The sequence below is a fragment of the Eumetopias jubatus genome, unplaced genomic scaffold (assembly GCF_037043125.1).
Source record: "Eumetopias jubatus isolate StellerSeaLion01/CBP00866 unplaced genomic scaffold, mEumJub1_p1.0 scaffold_1, whole genome shotgun sequence".
Taxonomy (NCBI): Eukaryota; Metazoa; Chordata; class Mammalia; order Carnivora; family Otariidae; genus Eumetopias; species Eumetopias jubatus.
Genome location: NW_028274807.1, coordinates 161,636,746 through 161,658,551, shown reverse-complemented (window position 1 = coordinate 161,658,551; position 21,806 = coordinate 161,636,746). Strand labels below are relative to the sequence as shown.

At 47.4% G+C, this 21,806-nt stretch overlaps 2 protein-coding genes across 2 annotated transcripts in view; one reads left to right on the top strand and one right to left on the bottom strand.

Moving 5' to 3' along the window:
• The window catches only part of ACAD9 (acyl-CoA dehydrogenase family member 9), a 44,289-nt gene extending 38,358 nt beyond the window's left edge, over positions 1-5,931 (top strand). Inside the window, exons 13-18 of the mRNA XM_028101570.2 lie at positions 2,057-2,136; positions 2,809-2,935; positions 3,129-3,206; positions 3,709-3,837; positions 4,520-4,592; positions 5,407-5,931. Of these exons, the coding sequence (XP_027957371.1) occupies positions 2,057-2,136; positions 2,809-2,935; positions 3,129-3,206; positions 3,709-3,837; positions 4,520-4,592; positions 5,407-5,507 (588 nt within the window). The 3' untranslated portion in view covers positions 5,508-5,931. The remainder of the gene's footprint in view (positions 1-2,056; positions 2,137-2,808; positions 2,936-3,128; positions 3,207-3,708; positions 3,838-4,519; positions 4,593-5,406) is intronic.
• A 1,806-nt stretch (positions 5,932-7,737) lies between these two features.
• The window catches only part of CFAP92 (cilia and flagella associated protein 92 (putative)), a 70,745-nt gene continuing 56,676 nt past the window's right edge, over positions 7,738-21,806 (bottom strand). The window contains exons 12-14 of the mRNA XM_088023211.1: positions 8,866-9,030; positions 8,075-8,287; positions 7,738-7,989 (exon numbers count right to left, since the gene is read on the bottom strand). Coding sequence (XP_087879337.1) covers positions 7,738-7,989; positions 8,075-8,287; positions 8,866-9,030 — 630 coding nt within the window. The remainder of the gene's footprint in view (positions 7,990-8,074; positions 8,288-8,865; positions 9,031-21,806) is intronic.

Sequence of the window (21,806 nt, the reverse complement as noted above, 5' to 3'; positions counted from 1 at the left end):
TTCCCGCCACCCACCCCAAGGGCTCTCGTCTGTCCCTCCTCACACCTCTGCATAGCCCCATTTCCCAGGGGTGGAGGGGAGGCTGAGGGGCCAAGTGAGGGCCCTTTCTGCTGAGTCTGCACTTCCATTGGCGGTGGTGGGACAAGCAGAGATCCCACAGGAGGCCCGGTTGTGCCTCCAGGGCTCATTCTGGGTCTGGCTTTCCTCCTCAGGATATGGAGGCAACTCAGCAGCGTCCTCTCTACAGGCTTCCCCCGCCCTGACACCTCTCTCTCTAATTGCTGCCCCCCTCCATGGGTTCACAAGCCTAAAAAGGGAATTCAGTGAGGGGGAGACCCCGGGTGGGGTAAGAAAAGGGGGGTTGGGACCACAGAGAAGCTTTTGGGGAGCTTGCGGTCTGAATGGCCTGGCTGACCGGGGTGGACTGTGGAATACCCTCACAGTGAGGGCCTGAGCGGCACCTCCCCCTACAGTGGGCTGGAGTCTCAGGAAGCAAGTGCATTTGGCCTTTGGGGGCAGAAACAACTGTGGCCTGGCCAAGCGGGGGGTGGTTTGGGCCAAGGACAGGGAGATGGAATGTGCCAGGCCCGATCGGGCCTTACCTGCCAGCGCTGGGTAGAATGAGCAAGTCTTTGTGAGAGCAGTGAATAGTCCTAGTAGGGGGGAGCTGGGGCAGGTGGTAGAAAAGTTGATGGGGTGGGGGCAGAGGGTAGATGAGAAGGGGAGACAAGTAGCCAGGCTATGGAGGACCTTGACCAATAAGCAGAAGAATTTGGATCTTACTGTGCAGGCACTGGAAGCCATCAGAGGTTTCTGAGCAGGGAATGACTTGAATGCATTCCCATTCTGGGAAATTCCCCAGGGGCTGACGTGGTTGGGGGGGGCGGTTTGCAGAGGCTAGGTGCATGCTGCAGAAGAGAAGGGTTGACTTCAGAGGCTGTAGAGAGAGACAGTTGGAATTTTAGGATGGTCGTAGGGTGTGTAGGAGGCAGGCCCGTAGACGAGGCTTAGAGCCTGAGCAACCAGTGTGGTTTCTGAAAGGCACCTTCAGATCTCATGTAGGTGGGGCCCAGCTCCTGGGCGCCCCAACCCAGGGGGAAGGACTCATGGCTGTTCTTGTTCTTGGTATGCCCCCCAGCATCCCAGCCCTTGGTCCTCTTCCTTAGAGACAGACAGGATATGATGTGACCAGCCTGAGGGCAGAAGGGGCACTTTCCCAAGGGCATGGGGACATGTCCCATTCCTGCTGCCCCAGGACTGCTTCTTCTAAGGCCGTTTCCCCTTGGTTGGTTGAATTTGGTCCTGACTGGGTGGGGCACGGAGGGCCACGGAGCCCTCAGTATGAAGCAAATGCCCCGGTCTGGAGACTGTGCAGGATGGGGCACACCTTAGCCTGCAGGCCTCCAAGCTCTTCTTCTCTCCCATGGGAGTCTCCTGTCCACAGCCCAGCCTGGCTGCAGGCTTCAGTGCCCAGTGCTGGCCCTGTGACCTGCAGCACCACTGTGCATGTCGGGCAGAGGTGTGGCCCACCTCTCGGACATAATCCCAGGTGGTGAGCAGTGTGTGCCAGGTACAGCAGCAGGGGAGAGGTGGCCCTCTGGGTATGGATACCTGGCACTAGGGAGCTGCCAGCTCTCGTCCTCAGTGGCCAGTTGTTGCCCTGAGGAATCTGGTGGCACCCACCCAGCATTTGCTGCTCCTGGGCACCAGCACCCCTCCCTCCTGGGGAAGGTGGTTTCTCCCATTTTAAAGAAGCCGAATTGGAGGCTTGGAAAAAGGAATGAGTCCTGTATGGTTGGTCATAGAGAGGTGGTAGACCCTGAGGGAGGCCACGGCTGTCTGGTCAGCCCCCTGCTCATCCCTGTGGAGGTGGTAGCCAGCGTGTTGCCCTCACCCTCGGGTCACAGCCCTGCTCCCAGTGTGAGGCTGCTTCCAAAGCGGCAGCTTCCGTGGCACTGGCAAGTGGGCAGTGGGGTGGCCAACCCAATTACATGCACAGCACAAACAGGGCCATCCCAATGGGGCCAGCTTGACCTCCATACCGATCTGGCCACAGGGAACCAACGAGATTCTCCGGATGTACATTGCCCTGACAGGCCTGCAGCATGCCGGCCGCATCCTGACTGCAAGGATCAAGTAGGTGCCAACCCCATGGGCCCATGAGAGGTCCATCCTGGGGCGGCAAGAAGGGGATCCCTGTCCTGGGACGGGGGCCATGAAGCCATGTAGTCAGAGGCTGGCTGGAGGGAGGGAAGGGGACCAGAGCCTTAAAAGCCAGGCTCTAGAGCTTGGCCTTCATCTGCTAGTGATAAGTGGGGCCAGCTGCCTCACTGTTCTCCCCCAGCAGCTCCCGTCTCCCCCTGCTGCAGGGGGAAGTGAGCGCTCCCTTCAGAACCTGGTGAGAGCCATCCCTCCAACAGGCGCTGGGCTCAAAGGCTAACACGAGACTATTCTCTTCTCTCACTCTCTTGCTCCTCTTGCCCCCCATCAGGGGCCTGGAGCACTTAGAAATCACTGCTGGAGCCCAGTATGGGCTGCTCAGAGCATTTTGCAGACTCCTTCACCCCAGGGCACCCCCTGGGGGCTGGCTGTGACTGTGACTGAGTGCTCTGTGTGGCTCTACCTCAGAGACCAGCTGTTCTCTGACAGGCGGGGAGGTCTTGGGCATCCAGCAGGCCCGGGGCAGGGCAGCACCTGGGTCCTGAGTTGGTCCCTTGAATGCCTTGGATAGTCAGAGGGAACGGGTGTTGCTGGGCAATGGGAACCAGCATTGGGGCCTGAGGTCACAGGGCCGTGGGCTTTCTGCAGCGAGCTTAAACGGGGCAACGTGACCACTATTCTTGAGACCGTCGGCCAGAGGCTGCGAGACTCCCTGGGCCGAACCGTGGATCTGGGGTTGACAGGGAAGCTGGGAGCGGTGCACCCCAGTGTCGCAGTGAGTGGGCACACGTGGCATACTCCCCCATGTGGGGCCCTCCTGATGGATATCCCCTTCCAGAGGGCTGTGACCAGGGTGTTGGGGAGGATGACCCAGACTGGTGGCAGATCCTGGGCCCCAGAGCCCCAGCCGGGTGGGATGGGCACCGTGGGGAAGTGTCACTAAGTGGTCTTTCCCCTGGCATACTTAGGACAGTGCCAGCAAGCTTGAGGAGAACGTGTATTACTTTGGCCGCACTGTGGAGACGCTGCTACTTCGCTTTGGCAAGGTACCCGGGCCCCTGCCAGATCTGGGGATGGCAGGCCGACTTCAGGGTCAGGGAGATGGGGTATTTTCCCAAGTGTCTGCCTTTGGGACCAGGCCTAGAAAGAAATCTTGGTCACCATGAAGGGGTGGGGTGGGGCTGCCTATTCCCGGGGGCCACTTGGGTGGGTGCCTTCCCGGTAAAGAGAGGTTCTTTGGAGTAGGGAGGGCCGCCCTGCCTGGGCCCAAATCTAGGGCCCTGCTCTGTGAGGCTGTTGCTGCTCAGGGTGACATGAAGCACAGTAAGCAACAGCCAGTGGTCTCAGCCAGGTTTCTGGGACCTGGCCTTGGCTTGACCCATGCCCAAATCTAGACAGAAGGGAAAACAAGGCAGCCAGTGAGCCAACAGGAGAGGCAGTGTCAGCCCCCCTTTACTGAGGCATGAAATGAGTCTTGGAGATGGCTGAAGATGTGCCCAGGCAGGGAGGCCCTGGGTTCCGAGTCTCCACCCTGGGCTCTGTTCACAGACCATCGTGGAGGAGCAGATGGTCCTGAAGCGGGTCGCCAACATCCTCATTAACCTGTATGGCATGACAGCCGTGCTGTCGAGGGCCAGCCGCTCGATCCGCGTGGGGATCCGAAATCACGACCACGAGGTGAGCCTCTCTGCTGGCTTCATCCCCTGCACTTTAATGAAGCCTGTGGTTGGGGGAGGGGGTCAGTGGGTGGCATGGGCAAGTCAAGGGCCTTGACCCAGGCATGGTCCGAGGAGGCAGGCAGGTTGGCTGAGTTGTGGCCATGGCCAGCATTGGTGGTCAGCTCCGATGAGAAGGTCTGGGCTGCTCAGGACATGGGGCCACTCTCTTTTGTCTTTCTACCTGAGGGAAGAGGGTAGGTGAGTGATGGGGTCCCAAACCTTGTGCCCTCACCCCGTCTGCCTTCCTTATCCTGCCTGAGGGGCTGGATGCAGTCACTGACTGCCTACTGTGTGCTGGGTCTTTACGTGCATTGTCCCACAACAGCCTGTGGGCATTAGGATTATGATGGCCTTCCTGCCATAGAGGAAACTGAGGCTCAGAAGTGTTGAGTAATTTGCTCTTGGGGACAGAGCTAATTGGGTCAGGGCTGGAATTAGAACCTAAGAGTCTGATTCCTGAGCCAGGCCTTTTGACCCCAGCCAAGATTCTGAGTTTGGCTGGGTTCCTTAAAACTCACACACCGGGGGAGGTGGAGGGTTGCCCTACGTCATCCTCTTGTAGACTGCATTCTCCAAGAAACGGCCTACAAACTGTGTACATGGAACAGATGGCACTTAATAACATGTCTTGGTTGTGGCAGGTTCTGCTGGCCAACATCTTCTGTGCAGAAGCTTACTACCAGAATCTCTTCACCCTGTCCCAGCTGGATAAGTGTGAGTAGGGGTGGCCTTGGGAGGGAGGTGTGGGCCTGAGTCCAGGTGACTGTTGAGGGCCAGCCTCCCAGGGCCTGCTGGCTGCTCACCAAGCTCTCCTTTGAGTGATGGCTGGTAGGGTCGGGTGCACCTACAGCAGGCCTGCCAGATAGGAGCATGTACCTGCAGGTGAAGACTGTCAGAGCTCCCACAGGTGTGGCCCAACGTGCCTGGCCTGAGTCTGGCAGCTGCCCTCCTAGCATATGTCCCAGGCTTTGGCCCTAGCCTCTGCAGGGGCTTGGCTCATAGGGCTGCTTGTCTGGAATGCTCCTCCTCTACCTTAGCCCCTTGGCCATGTCTGAGAACACCTGGCTCAGATTCGTCTTCTGACCCTTAGAGTCGATTTGGCTCCAGGGCTCCATGTCATGTTGCCCCTGCTGTGGAGACCAGCCCTGTTGTCAAGTGATGGAGGAGAGGAACACACAGTTGTGTGCAGCTCCTGGCTCTGGGTGCTGGCGTGTCTGTTCCGTGCTGTGGCGGGAAGGCATGGTTGCTCCTCTTGTAGGCTTGACTGGCAAGAGGGTCCTTCTCCAGCCCCTGCTCCCACAAGATCCAGAGTTCTCAGGGATTAGTAGGATGAGCCCTTTGTTTTTCAGGATGAAGCCCCATCCCTCTTTCTCCCTGCAGCCAGAATCACCTCCTAGGGGTGTGGAGGAGGAGAGTTACCTTTAGGGTTCCTTCACAGTGGGTGGGCCAACTTTGTTTGAAACAAAACAGAGACACAGTAGCCCCAGCAGTACTCGGTCCTCACAAGCCTATTCTTTTTTCCTCCCAGATTCTCCAGAAAATCTAGATGAGCAGATTAAGAAAGTGTCCCAGCAGGTCCTCGAGAAGCAAGCCTACGTCTGTGCCCACCCTCTGGACAGGACGTCCTGAAGTAAAGGGACAGTGTTCCCTGCTGCCCCCAGGCCATGGCCCATCGATGGACAACTTTCTCCGGAAGGTGGAGCCATTTCTTCCCCCTGTACACCAGAGGGGCTTTTTCCTGGCCTGAGGGTGCCTCCTCACACTTTGCCCTGCAGGCACTGCTGCATGACCTGGTCCCAGGTGCTGAAGAGACCGAGAAAATGCAGTTGGTGACACCTGGGATTTGAGGGGCTTCCGCTAGTTTAGATGTCACAGTGGCAGTGGGCTCATGTTGCTGCCTCTGTGGCAGGAGACTGGCAGGGACATGGATAGCCACTTCTGCTAGACCACACATTCTTGTAGACTGCGTTCTCCAAGAAACGGCCTACAAACTGTGTACATGGAACAGATGCACTTAATAACCAAAAATATAAAATGCACAAGTTTGTGTTTACCCTTCTAGCGTTTGTGCTGTACTGATCCTGTTCCTCCTCAGAACCCTGAGATCCGCCCTCTGAGGATGGCCTCCAGTGCGCTTTGTCTTCTCCCTGCAGGAAGAGGGCCCTGCATGCTGAGGAGCCGGTGCCCAGGCCAGGCCACAGTGCCCTGGGGATTATCAAGCCCGTCTCTGGTCCTTCTCAGGTGCTGGGTGAAAACGGCACAGTCTGGTACATGACAGCACACGCTTTTCCTGCCGGGGGCCTTTCTCTGCTGTCTGTACAGAGCTTAGCCTCCACTCCTGAAGGGGGGACAATGCGGAATCTTAAGGTGGCACTAATAGGCCTTTGCGTTTTTCTAGGCTCCTTTCTGGGCCGTTTGGGGCTCCAGAAAACCTACTACAGCTGTTGTCTTGAGGTGGGAGGAGAAGGCCAGGCTCTTTCCTTTTCCTTCAAGTACTGGTCGGTCTGCTGTGCAGACACCTGGGCTGGCCTGAGCACTCTGCCAGGGACTGGGTAACTAATCTTCAAAAGGTAAAAGGTGACGAATCTTGTGACATTGGAGGTAACTTTCCAGTGAAACCTGAAGGTCTTAAAGTATTTTGTCGGCAAGGAAGTACTGTGTACAAAATGGAGAGTACGAATCTGGTATAGTGCCAGGGAAGCTTGGGAAGCAGCTGTCCAGACCCCATGCCCTTTGGGAAAGGGGGCTTCACTGTAGGCCCTGTGGCATGGGCACCCCTGGTTCAAATCTCCCTTTCCTAGCTGCCATTTCCGAGTTTTCTTTAAACATGGTGAGGAGGAGAGGCCCCAGCGCACATCTGTGGTGTGCTGTCAGCGGGTACAGGCTGCCGGACATGTCCAGGGAGCACAGGCTGGGAAGGCCTGCGGTGGAGCCCAGCGGCGGCACTTGGGCCAAGGAGGCAATCTGGCATTGCTGGGCCGGGCCACGCCAACAGGTAGCAGGAGACCTTCACGCCACCCCAGAGCCCGGAGCCTGTTCTGAAGGGAGGCAGCAAGGGCCAGACAGTGGGGGAAACAAATTTCAGCAGCTTGTTGGCACTTCCTCCTGTTTCATGGAGCTGTTACCAGCTGCCCTCAGGGGTTGGGGGAGGAAAGAAATGCATTTTTGTTTATCTGTTCTGGCTTTCTGAGAAAGGTTTCTCTGGCAGACCTTGTCACTAGATAAACTCCTCTCTCTTTCTCCCTGAACAAAGTTCCTGGCAACCAGCAAATTTGGGTTCTCTGTCAACCTGTAAATGATCTGGAGGCCCATCTTCATAAACAGAAGGATGAGAGGGACCCATGCTTCTAGACTCCCTCCCTCCCCCACATGGAAATGGCAACATCATGGAGCAGGAAGGGAGTTAGAAGGTCCCAGAGGTGCCCAGAGCCTCTGCCCCCAGCTGCTGGCCAGGCATCTAGACATGCATAATGTGTGTTGGGGCTCAGAAAGCCCTTAGACTGATCTCCCAACTTAGGTGTTTTATAGCTAAGAAACCAGGCCCAGAGAGGTGCCTGGGTGGCTCATTCGGGTAAGCAGGCAGCTCTTGATTTTGGCTTAGGCCAGGATCTCAGGGTCGTGGGTTCAAGCCCTGTGTCAGGCTCCACGCTCAGCAAGGAGTCGGCTTGAGGATTCCTTCTGCCCTGCCCCCACTCGCACATGCACGTGCTCTCTCTCAAACCATCTGGTGGGGTTCCAGGGACCAGGAGCAGTGAAGGGACTTGCCCAACGTCACACAGCAAGTTAGTATTACAGCTGGAGCTAGAATCCGGGGCTCCTGAGTTCCGGCCCAGCACATTAATGCCAGACCTATTCTGACTCAACTTCCTAGCTTTAGGTAAAACAAAAAGGCCAGAGATGCGAAGCAGTAGAAGTCCTGACTGCACGCAGCGTCAGGAGGCTCCGCCTTGCAGAGGTCGCTGTTACCTGTTGCAGGCCTTGGTGCTGGAGGAGGGGGCAGCTCAAGGAAAAGCGGTGGCTTTTTATACAGGTCAAAGTCCTGCTGGCGCCGGTCCCAGCTCCACCTCTCTCGATCCAGCACAGTAGCAAACCGGGCATTTTCCCTCCACTCCTACATGGCGAACACCCCAGTAAGTTAGGACAGAGGGCCCTGCGGACACCCCACCTGAGGCCCCACCCCACCCCACCCTGTGGACCTCATTCAGCTCCGCGGCGGTGCCAGTGGGCGGCAGTCTGAGGTGACGGTTGTTTTCAGGGCTTCTGTGAAGACCTGTCAGTTGGAATCCATTGGCTGTGAGCCAGGCCTGGCAGGATTTCTTCTTGGCTTTCTTCTCCTCTTCCTCTGAGTCCTGAGGCTCCACCATGGCTGAGAGGTACTTCTGGGAGTACGTGAATCTCTTCCTTGGCTCCTGGACAAGGGGCAGACACGAGGATAGAAGGGCTGGTAGCAGCCATGGACGGGGCTGACTGGCCCTCTGATCTCCAAGCAAGCGTAGGAAACAGTGGCACATTGGGGCATAATGACAGTTCCTGACAACATAGCTGGACCATTCAGAATAACTGAACTGTGAGGGTCACGTTCCTGTTCTCTTTGACAGAGCATCCCTTCTCTAAAGGTAACATGTTGGAAGCCTGCCAAGGCTTTTCCTTTGGGGTGACAGCAATGAAATGCTTTCTAGAGGTGAGGACCCTGCAGTTGTTTGCAGCCAGGTACATAAGAGTCTATGTTGAGGATCTCTCGGCTCACCCTTGTGTGTGGAGGATTCCCATAGAGTGTGGGAACATAACACCTCTCCCCCCAGTACCTGGTCCCTTGTCTCCTTCCTCTCACTGATTGGCTTTCTTGTGCACACTAGAGATCCCCTGCTGACCTCCAGGCAGTATGGTCAAAAGCAGAAAGAGCTCACTGGATTGATTAGCCAATTACTTTTCTGTCTGGAGTTATAAGCATTGCCTGCCTGCCTCCCTCTCTTGGCCTCTCACTCACCTTGGCCATCTCTCGATACAGCTCCTTCTTAGCAAGCTCTGTGGAGTTCAGGGTCTGGATACTGTAGTTATAAACAGCATCTCTGGCAGGGGCTGAAATTCTGATCACCTTCACCACAGCCTTTGAAGGCTTCTTGCTAACCTGGTAGGCTCCAGTAATATTTTTCTGAAGAAAGAAACACCAGTCATTACACATAGGCCCCTCAACACCAGCTGCCAGCTTGTGGTGAGCAAGGTGATCTGTGGGACATGGCCGCAGGGCAGGTATTACCTCTCGAATTCTGGAGCTGCCATTCCATCACAGAACCCTACCAAAGGGCCATCTGCTCCAACCCCGCACTGTCCGTGGTGGAAGTCAGGGCCAGAAATGAGATTTGCCTAAGGTCAAAGTAACTGGAACACACAACACCCAGCCACAGATAGCATTTGGGGCTCAGATGGTCAGAAGAGGGAGAAGCTTGAAGCTTTTGTGGCATATACAGGGAAGATTATAACCTCAGGCAGCAAGGACTGCCATCCCTGCCCATGGTCACCTTTTACTGCTGACTACATCAGGAGTGTCACCTTCTCTCCAGAGCCCCCAAGATGGTCTGTCAGCTTCCTTTGTGAATGAAAGCTGCAGTGAGGAGAGAGAACAGGAGGTGGCAGGGAAAGGTGGCTGGAACCCCCAAAAGAAAGAGTTGCACTCTAAGTACTGTGTAGTGTAGCTTGCCCGTCACTTGCCTATTAACCTTCAGCAAAATCACCTTTAAGCTGAAGATGGTGACCTTGACTCACATTAACCACTTCTTTAGGCCAAGCCCCAGTGTCTTAGCTTTGGAATCTTTGAGGAGTTTCTGTAAAGAATGCAAAATAATCAAGGGAAAGTTTCAATAAATCTATGACTCACACACAGGAGTGAAAAGTCAAGGCAACAAGACCCCTACAGCTTGGAGCAATAGGGCCTGGAGGCAAAGGCCACAGATCATTGGATGAGGGACAAAATTCCTGCCTTTGAGCACCTTCAAGAGGACTATGCCAGAGGGGCCATCTAAGCTGGGACCTTGTAATGGCACACAGAGCACTGAGTATTCTGTCCAGTTTTTCTAGTTGTTTTCAGTGGGAGGGTTGGTTTGAATGAGTCGACCTCCTTTCTTAAAGTGCAGGTCCCCTGCTCCTTCCAAACCTTAGAGCGAGTGGATTACGACCGGGGGAGACAGAGTTCTCCTTTCATGATACTTCTTCCTTAGCGTTTAAAATGGAAGTTCTGGCCGAAAGAGATCATGTGGTGAGGTGAGAACAGTGGTCAGCAGTTATTCTGGACACCTGGGGTTCCCTGCCCTGGAGCTGAAGGCTGCAGGGAAATTTGGAATCCACAGCCAAAGAACTAGATGCCTGAGAAGTAGAACCAGCATAAAAGACCACAGACACAAACTGAACTGAAGCCAAGCTATTGGAAGAGATGGGATAAAAATTTAAGGCAAATGTAATAATCATTCTTAAAAGCAGCTGATTAAAGAAACGCAAATAGTGGGTGTAAAACATTAGAGTTGAAATAAAGGGCACAAGCGAGCGAGACGCCCCGCGAAAGTGGGGCAGCTGTAGAACAAATTAGTGGACTGGGAACCAGCTTGAGATAAAATTAGAAAGCCTGAGTTTAGAAACTGGGAACCGAAGTGGAAACATTCAAATAACAGAAGCCCCAAAAGGAAGGAGAAAGCAGGAGTAGGAGATTTTAAGAAAGAAGGAGCCTCAGAATAGCTAAGGAAAATTCCAGGCCTGGGTACACAGTGACATGTAAGACCACAAGGGCAAAGACAGATTCTGAAAATTGTCAGAAGAACGAGCAGGCCACCTGTGAACAGCAGCAGCGCTGTGGACAAGGTGAAGAACTTGAAGCTAAGACTACACCCAGGCAAAACGGCCATTCACTGACAGCAGTGTGTCAGGTGTACAAGACTTGGGAATTTTATGCAGAGACTTTCCTTTGAAAATACACTCAGAAAAGATTCAAAAGGGAGGAGGAAAACCCAGGAGTATTTGGACAAAGGTAGCAAGTGATGGTGTGCAGTATCCTAGTAGTTTTCTTGTCTAAAAAGGACCAAGGAAGGTATAATAACCTAGAACTGAAATTCTGGAGACTGATATATAAAAGGGATGGTAGGGTGTGAGTAGGAAAAGATAAAAGGGGGTCTAAATGTGCTATTTGTCTTAAAAAAGAAATTTAATATAAAAAGTCTCAATTCAGTAGGAATATATCAAAATGAATGTCGCCTTTAGGACAAGCACCTTAGAAACAAAGAATGCAAACTTTTAAATCAGAAAAAAACCTGGTTTGTCAAAAGAACCAAATAGAAATTTAAAAGAAAATGAGGCAGTCCCTCAAAAGCCTAACCTAACAATATTCTCAGTAAACAGGTTGTTTGCCAATTAATTAATCTCAGATTTTTTTAAAAAAACCTAACAGTATGCTGTTTATAAAAACTGCTTTAGGGGAGCGTGGCTGGCTCAGTCAGTAGAACATGGGACTCTTGATCTCAGGGTCATGAGTTCAAGCACCAAATTGGGTGTAGCGATTACTTACAAATAAATCTTTTAAAAACTGCTTTAGACAAAAAATACAGGGTTGGAATATAAACTAGGCAAAAAGGAATCACAAAGCCAAGACAAGCAAAACTGGAGTGGCATTCTTAATACCAGACCCCATAATTCAAGGTAAAAATCTATCAAGAGGCCACAAAAGACATTGTATAGTGAGAAAAAGAGCAAGAAGGTATAACTATGAACATCCCTTTGCACCTAACGATGTCGTCTCAAAATATATTAAGCAACAACTGACAGGATTGCGGAGAGAATTGGACATCTGCTTGACATAACTGTAGAGTGAGCGAAGAACTCAGGATTTGAGGGGCCAAGAATCTGGAGAGAAGTACATTGAATCCTTTTTTCCTCCCCTATACAGTTTGCTCTCAAAGTATTTGCTGATTCCTAAATTGTACATGAATAAGATGAATGAAGCAGATAAAAAGACCCCAAGCAGAAAAAAGCAGCTAAGAGGTTCAAATGTTAAGCAGATATTTTGGAAAATGTCACCATGTTAGGGAAACAGAAATTTGGATTTCAGAGTGCACAGTTCAGAATTCAGAAAATCTATGCTTTAGAAATATGGGCAAAGAAGGGATAAACCTGTTTAAGAGAATTTGTCCTTTGCCTGCTATGAGAAAATTAAATCCTCTCTGGAAGAAGATATCATGAAGAGCCTCTACAATTTTTCCTATGCAGTGTTCACCATTTAGTGGAAACACCCCAAGGCAATCTACTGATTGAATATAATCCCTGTGCAAATTCCAATGGCATTTTTCACAGAACAATCCTAAAATTTTTATGGAACCACAAAAGACCCTGAATAGCCAAAGCAATCTTGAGAAAGAACAAAACTGGAGGCATCATTTCCTGATTCAACTGTATTACAAAGCTATAGTACTCAAAAAAGTGCAGTATTGCCATAAAAACGGACACATAAGTCAGTGGAATAGAATAGAGAGCCCAGAAATAAACCCACATATATACAGTTTGTAACAAAGGAGCCAGCAATATACAATGGAGAAAAGACAGTCTTCAATAAATGGTTCTGGGAAAATAGGACAGTCACATACCCAAAAAAAAAAAAAAAAAAAAGATTGGATCACTATCTTATGCCATACACAAAAATCAACTCATAAGACGAACCTAAGACCTGAAACTAATGAAGTTCCTAGAAGAAAACAATAGGTAGTTAGCTCTTGACATCAGTCTTAGCAGTGATTTTTTTTTTTTTTTTTTTGGATTTGACAACAAAAGCAAAAATAAAGAACTGGGATGACATCGAACTAAAAAGTTTCAGCACAGCAAAAGAAACCAACAAAATGAAAAGGCAACTTACTGAATGGGAGAAGGCATTTACAAGTGATACAACCAGTAAGGGGTTAATATCCAAAATAAAGAACTATAATGCAATAGCAAAAAACCAAACAATAGCAAAACATACCTGATTAAAAAATGGGCAGAGGATCTGAATAGACATTTTTCCAGAGAAGATATACAAATGGCCAACAGGTAAGTGAAAAAGTGCTTAACATCACTAATCATCAGGGAAGTGGAAATCAAAACCACAAAGAGATTTCACCTCACCTCACACTTGTTAGAACTATTATTAAAAAGGCAAGAAGTGGGGCGCCTGGGTGGCTCAGTTGGTTAAGCGACTGCCTTCAGCTCAGGTCATGATCCTGGAGTTCCCAGGATCGAGTCCCTCATCGGGCTCCCTGCTCAGCAGGGAGCTCTGACCCAGCTCTGACTCAGCTCTGACCCTCCCCCCTCTCATGCTCTCTCTCTCATTCTCTCTCTCAAATAAATTCTTTTAAAAAAAAGACAAGAGAATGTTGGGAGCAAGATGGCGGAGGAGTAGGAGACCTAGATTTCGTCTGGTCTCAGGAATTAAGCTGAATAGGGATCAAACCATTCTGAACACCTACGAACTCAACAGGAGATCAAAGAGGAGAGTAGCAACAACTATCTGAACAGAGAAGCGACCACTTACTGGAAGGTAGGACGTGCGGAGAAGTGAATCCGAGGCGATATTTGGGAGGATAGACGGCGGGGGAGGGGGCCTCCGCCGGCCACTTCTGGCAAGTGCTAGAGCCGCGGAGCACAAAATCGGAACTGTTAGAAGTTGGCTCCGCTGAGGGACGTCACTCCAGTGGCTAAGCAGGGGGTGGAACCCTCGCTGGACGGTGTGGTCTCAGGACCCTTGGGGTCACAGAAAGACTGGGGGAGCCTGAGTGCGCCAGAGCTCCCAGGTATCGGAGCGGGGAAGCTGGCTGCAGAGACGGAGCTGAGGCGCGGGCTCTCAGCTCGGGGTTGCCATAAACTGCTCCGCGGCCCAGTCGGGCCACTGCTCCTCCAGCAGGGACCCAACAAGCAGCAGATCCGGGGAGACTCCCCTTCCTTCCCGGGGAGGAGCGGCGCGGGAACGCACCGCAGGGATCTGCTGGGTTTGGAGACTCCACACGGGGTCGGGGGCCAGAGATAGCAATGCTCGGTCACAGGCCGGGTGAGCACAGAGAGCGGCCGGAGACCGGGGACAAGGGAGTGACTGCTTTTCTCTGGGGGCGCACTGAGGAGCGGGGCCCCGAGTTCTCAGCTCCTCCAGGTGGAGATTGGGAGGCCACCATTTTTTGCCCTGGTTCTCCAAGGTTGTACGGAGAGCTTGCAGGGAACAAAAGCTCCTGAGATCAAACCCGAGCAGCTTGCTTAGCCCAGACCGACAAGGGCGGGGCAATTCAGCCTCCGGCAAAGACGTTTGGAAACTACAGCAACAGGCCCCTCCCCCAGAAGATCAGCAGGAACAGCCAGCAAGCCAAGACCAAGTTTACCGATCAAGGAGAACGGGAGAACTCCAGCGCTAGGAGAATACTGCACATAGAATTCATGGCTTTTTTACCGTGATTCATTAGTTCATCAAAGTTAATTTTTGTTAACTGTTTTTTTTTTCTTTTTCCCTTTTTCAACCAACATCTTATCAATCTCTTTAAAAAAAAAAAAACATTTTTTATTTTTCATTTTTAGAGTCATATTTTATCCCTTCATAGTAGTTACCCTTATTTTTTGCATATATATATATATATATAAGTTTTTCTCTCTTTAAAATTTTGAGATACGGTTTCTTCTAACAGATCAAAATATACCCTAAATCACTAGTGTATGGCTCTGTTTTAGTCTCCTGCCTGATCACATTCTCTCCTTTTTTTCTTTTTTTTTTTATTCTTTCTTTTTTCAAACAACTTATCAAGTCCTTTTATAAAATCTTTTATAATTTTCATCTTTACAGTCATCTTCTATCCGTTCATTGTATCAACCCTTATTTTGTACATATATGTCTTTCTTCCTTTAAAATTTTAGGAGGCACTTTTTTCTAACAGACCAAAATACACCCAAAATCTAGTGTGTGGCACTGATCTATGCACTAGCCTGATCATATTTGATCATATTCTGCTTTTTTTGTATTGTTCTGTTTTTGTTTTTATCTTTTTTCTTTTTTTTCTCTTTCTTTTTTCTTTCTTTCCCTTTCTTTTCCCCTGGTTTCAGGTCTTTTCTGATTTGTATACAGTATATTTGCTGGGGACGTTGTAAACCTGTTAGCATTTTGTTCTCTCATTCATCTATTCTCCTCTGGACAAAATGACAAGATGAAAAAAATCACCTCAACAAAAAGAACAAGAGGTAGTACCGTCAGCCAGGGACCTACTCAATACGGACATTAGTACGATGTCGGACCTGGAGTTCAGAATCATGACTTTAAAGATACTAGCTGGGCTTGAAAAAAGCGTGGAAGTTATTAGAGAAACCCTTTCTGGAGAAATAAAAGAACTAAAATCTAACCAAGTAGAAATCAAAAAGGCTATTGATGAGGTGCAATCAAAAATGGGGGCACTAACTGCTAGGATAAATGAGGCAGAAGAGAGAATCAGTGATATAGAAGACCAAATGATGGAAAATAAAGAGGCTGAGAAAAAGAGGGAGAAACAACTACAGGATCACGAGGGCAGAATTCGAGAGATAAGCGATACGATAAGACAAAACAACATTAGAATAATTGGGATCCCAGAAGAAGAAGAAAGAGAGAGAGGGGCAGAAGGTATATTGGAGCAAATAATAGCAGAGAACTTCCCTAATGTGAGGAAGGAAACAGGCATCAAAATCCAGGAGGCACAGAGAACCCCTCTCAAAATCAATAATAATAGGTCAACACCCCGACATCTAATAGTAAAACTTACGAGTCTCAGAGACAAAGAGGAAATCCTGAAAGCAGCTCAAGAGAAGAGATACGTAACCTACAATGGTAAAAATATTAGATTGGCAACAGACCTATCCACAGAGACCTGGCAGGCCAGAAAGGACTGGCAAGATATCTTCAGAGCACTAAACGAGAAAAATATGCAGCCAAGAATACTATATCCAGCTAGGCTGTCATTGAAAATAGAAGGAGAGAGAAAAACCTTCCAGAACAAACAAAAACTAAAGGAATTTGCAAACACGAAACCAGCCCTCCAAGAAATATTGAAAGGGATCCTCTAAGCAAAGAGAGAGCCTAAAAGCAGCAAAGATCAGAAAGGAACACAGACAACATACAGTAACAGTCACCTTACAGGCAATACAATGGCACTAAATTCATACCTTTCAATAGTTACCCTGAATGTAAATGGGCTAAATGCCCCAATCAAAAGACACAGGCTATCAGATTGGATTAAAAAACAAGACCCATCAATATGCTGTCTGCAAGAGACTCATTTTAGACCCAAAGACACCCCCAGGTTGAAAGTGAGGGGGTGGAAAACCATTTACCATGCTAATGGACACCAAAAGAAAGCTGGGGTGGCAATCCTTATATCAGACAAACTAGATTTTAAAACAAAGACTGTAATAAGAGATGAGGAAGGACACTATATCCTACTTAAAGGGTCTATCCAACAAGAAGATCTAACAATTGTAAATATCTATGCCCCGAACATGGGAGCAGCCAATTATATAAGGCAATTAATAACAAAAGCAAAGAAACACATTGACAACAATACAATAATAGTGGGGGACTTTAACAAACCCCTGACTGAAATGGACAGATCATCTAAGCAAAAGATCAACAAGGAAATAAAGACTTTAAATGACACACTGGACCAAATGGACTTCACAGACATATTCAGAACATTCCATCCCAAAGCAACGGAATACACATTCTTCTCTAGTGCCCATGGAACATTCTCCAGAATTGATCACATCCTAGGTCACTAATCAGGTCTCAACCGGTACCAAAAGATTGGGATCATTCCCTGCATATTTTCAGACCACAATGCTTTGAAACTAGAACTCAATCACAAGAGGAAAATCGGAAAGAACTCAAATACATGGAGGCTAAAGAGCATCCTACTAAAGAATGAATGGGTCAACCAGGAAATTAAAGAAGAATTAAAAAAATTCATGGAAACCAATGAAAATGAAAATACAACTGTCCAAAATCTTTGGGATACAGCAAAGGCAGTCCTGAGAGGAAAGTATATAGCAATACAAGCCTTTCTCAAGAAACAAGAAAGGTCTCAAATACAACCTAACCCTACACCTAAAGGAGCTGGAGAAAGAACAGCAAATAAAGCCTAAACCCAGCAGGAGAAGAGAAATAATAAAGATCAGAGCAGAAATCAATGAAATAGAAACCAAAAGAACAGTAGAACAGATCAACGAAACTAGGAGCTGGTTCTTTGAAAGAATTAACAAGATTGATAAACCCCTGGCCAGACTGATCAAAAAGAAAAGAGAAATGACCCAAATCAACAAAATCATGAATGAAAGAGGAGAGATCACAACCAACACCAAAGAAATACAAACAATTATAAGAACATATTATGAGCAACTCTATGCCAGCAAATTAGATAACCTGGAAGAAATGGGTGCATTCCTAGAGATGTATCAACCAGGAAGAAATAGAAAACCTGAACAGACCTATAATCACTAAGGAAATTGAAGCAGTCATCAAAAATCTCCCAACAAACAAAAGCCCAGGGCCAGATGGCTTCCCAGGGGAATTCTATCAGACATTTAAAGAAGAATTAATACCTATTCTCCTGAAACTGTTCCAAAAAATAGAAATGGAAGGAAAACTTCCAAATTCATTTTATGAGGCCACCATTACCTTGATCCCAAAACCAGACAAAAATCCCATCAAAAAGGAGAATTACAGACCAATATCTTTGATGAACATGGATGCAAAAATTCTCACCAAAATACTAGCCAATAGGATCCAACAGTACATTAAAAGGATTATTCACCATGACCAAGTGGGATTTATCCCTGGGCTGCAAGGCTGGTTCAACATCCGCAAATCAATCAACGTGATACAATACATTAACGAAAGAAAGAACAAGAATCATATGATCCTCTCAATAGATGCAGAAAAAGCATTTGACAAAGTACAGCATCCTTTCTTGATCAAAACTCTTCAGAGTATAGGGATAGAGGGTACATACCTCAATATCATAAAAGCCATCTACGAAAAACCTACAGCGAATATCATTCTCAACGGGGAAAAGCTGAGAGCTTTTCCCCTAAGGTCAAGAACGCGGCAGGGATGTCCACTCTCACCACTGCTATTCAACATAGTATTAGAAGTCCTAGCCACAGCAATCAGACAACAAAAAGAAATCAAAGGCATCCAAATCGGCAAAGAGGAAGTCAAACTCTCACTCTTTGCAGATGATATGATACTTTATGTGGAAAACCCAAAAGACTCCACCCCAAAACTGCTAGAACTCATACAGGAATTCAGTCAAGTAGCAGGCTATAAAATCAATGCACAGAAATCAGTGGCATTCCTATACACCAACAACAAGACAGAAGAGAGACAAATCAAGGAGTCGATCCCATTCACAATTGCACCCAAAACCATAAGATACCTAGGAATAAATTTAACCAAAGAGGCAAAGGATCTGTACTCAGAAAACTATAAAATACTCAGGAAAGAAATTGAAGAAGACACAAAGAAATGGAAAAACGTTCCATGCTCATGGATTGGGAGAACCAACATTGTGAAGATGTCAATGCTACCTAGAGCAATCTACACATTCAATGCAATCCCCATCAAAATACCATCCACTTTTTTCAAAGAAATGGAACAAATAATCCTAAAATTTGTATGGAACCAGAAGAGACCCCGAATAGCCAGAGGAATATTGAAAAAGAAAAGCAAAGCTGGCGGCATCACAATTCCAGACTTCCAGCTCTATTACAAAGCTGTCATCATCAAGACAGTATGGTACTGGCACAAAAACAGACACATAGATCAATGGAACAGAATCGAGAGCCCAGAAATGGACCCTCAACTCTATGGTCAACTTATCTTTGACAAAGCAGGAAAGAATGTCCAAAGGAAAAAAGACAGTCTCTTCAACAAATGGTGTTGGGAAAATTGGACAGCCACATGCAGAAGAATGAAACTGGACCATTTCCTTACACCACACACAAAAATAGACTCCAAATGGTTGAAAGACCTAAACGTGAGACAGGAGTCCATCAAAATTCTAAAGGAGAACAGAGGCAGCAACCTCTTCGACCTCAGCCACAGCAACTTCTTCCTAGAAACATCACCAAAGGCACGGGAAGCCAGGGCAAAAATGAACTATTGGGATTTCATCAAGATAAAAAGTTTTTGCACAGCAAAAGAAACAGTCCACAAAACCAAAAGACAACCGACAGAATGGGAGAAAATATTTGCAAATGACATATCAGATAAAGGGCTAGTATCCAAAATCTATAAAGAACTTATCAAACTCAACACCCAAAGAACAAATAATCCAATCAAGAAATGGGCAGAAGACATGAACAGACATTTTTCCAAAGAAGACATCCAAATGGCCAACAAGCACTTGAAAAAGTGCTCAACATCGCTTGGCATCAGGGAAATCCAAATCAAAACCTCAATGAGATACCACCTCACACCCGTCAGAATGGCTAAAATTAACAAGTCAGGGAACGACAGATGTTGGCGGGGATGTGGAGAAAGGGGAACCCTCCTACACTGTTGGTGGGGATGCAAGCTGGTGCAACCCCTCTGGAAAACAGTATGGAGGTTCCTCAAACAGTTGAAATTAGAGCTACCATTCGATCCAGCAATTGCACTACTGGGTATTTACCCCAAAGATACAAATGTAGGGACCCGAAGGGGTACGTGCACCCCAATGTTTATAGCAGCAATGTCCACAATAGCCAAACTGTGGAAAGAGCCAAGATGCCCATCGACAGATGAGTGGATAAAGAAGAGGTGGTATATATACACAATGGAATATTATGCAGCCATCAAAAGGAATGAGATCTTGCCATTTGCAACGACGTGGATGGAACTGGAGGGTGTTATGCTTAGTGAAATAATCAGAGGAAGACATGTATCATATGACCTCACTGATATGAGGAATTCTTAATCTCAGGAACAAACTGAGGGTTGCTGGAGTGGTGGGGGGTGGGAGGGATGGGGTGGCTGGGTGATAGACATTGGGGAGGGTATGTGCCACGGTGAGCGCTGTGAATTGTGTAAGACTGTTGAATCACAGATCTGTACTTCTGAAACTAATAACACAACATATTTTAAGAAAAAAGAAAAAGAAGAAGATAGCAGGAGAGGAAGAATGAAGGGGAATAAGTCAGAGGGGGAGACGAACCAGGAGAGATGATGGACTCTGAAAAACAAACTGAGGTTTCTATAGGGGAGGAGGGTAGGGGGATGGGTTAGCCTGGTGATGGGTATTAAAGAGGGCACATTCTGCATGGAGCACTGGGTGTTATGAACAAACAATGAATCATGGAACACTACACCAAAACAAATGATGTAATATATGGTGACAAACATAACAATAAAAAATTAAAAAAAAAAGACAAGAAATAATAGGTGTTGACAAGGATGTGGAGAAAATGGAACACTGATAGGAATGTAAATTGGTGCAGCCACTATGGAAATAGTATGAAGGGTCCTCAAAATTAGAAATACCATGTGATTCAGCAATTCCACTTCTGGTTATTTATCTGAAGGAAACAAAAACACTAACTCAAAAAGATAAATGCACCCCCATCTTCATTGCAGCATTATTTACAACAGCCGAGACATGGAAGAAACCTAAGTGTCTATCAATGGGTGAATGGACAAAGAAGATGGAGAGAGAGAGAGAGAGAGAACGTGCATGTGTGTATACCCAATGCGATATTACTCAGCCATAAAACAGAAGGAAATCTTGCCTTCTGTGACAATATAGATGGGCCTTGAGGGCATTATGCTAAAATAAGACAAATACTGAGTGAACTCGTGGAATCTAAAAACTATGAACTCAGATACACAACAGATTGGTGGAGGTAGGGAGTGGGTGAGATGGATAAATGTGGTCAAAAGAGACAAACTCCCAGATATACAATAAGTAAATCACAGGGATGTCATGTATAGCATGGTAACTAGTTAATAGTGCTGTATTGTATATTTGGAGTTTGCTAAGAAAGTAGGTCTCAAGAGTTAATTGGTCAGAAGCATCGTACTTTCTGGATTGATAGAATCTATGCCCTGATCTGTGTGATGGTTTCATAGATATGTACATAGATAAAAATGAATTGAGACTGTATACCTAAGATTTATTAATTTTACTGTATTTAATGTATACATCTAAAAAGTAGTACCAGAGACAAAAAGACCTATATTTATAAAAGAAATCAACAGGATAAAGCAGTCCGAAATTTGTGTATACTTACAACATAAGCTTGACAGATATAAAGCAAAAACAGTAAAGGATAAAGAAATCTGTAATCATATTTGGAGATTTTAACAGACTTCCCCTAGTAACTGAGAGAAGAGACAGAATTTAAAAATAAGGATATAGATTTGGGGGGAAAAAAACCACCAAAGTTGATGTATTTGGAACACTATCAACAACTACAAGATATATTTTGTTTTTCAAGTACTCTGGAACACTTTCTAGGACTAACCTATTTTGGACCATAAATCAGATATCAACAAAGGATAGAAATTATACAGAATATATTCTCTGATGATGCAGTCAAGGTAGAACTGAATAAAAGTAACAAAAATCCTAAAATATTTGGAAATTTTGTATACTATTAACTAACCTATGGATCGAAGAACAAATGAAAATGGAAAACAAAGTATTTTTAACTGAGTCATCATGAAAATATGATGTATAAAAACTTGGGGGATGCACTGGGGCACCTGTGTGGCTCAGTCATTAAGTGTCTGCCTTCAGCTCAGGTCATGATTCCAGGGTCCTGGGGTTGAGCCCCGCATCGAGCCCCACATCAGGCTCCCTGCTCAGCAGGAAGGCTGCTTCTCCCTCTCCCACTCCCCCTGCTTGTGTTCCTGCTCTCCCTATCTCTCCGTCAAATAAATAA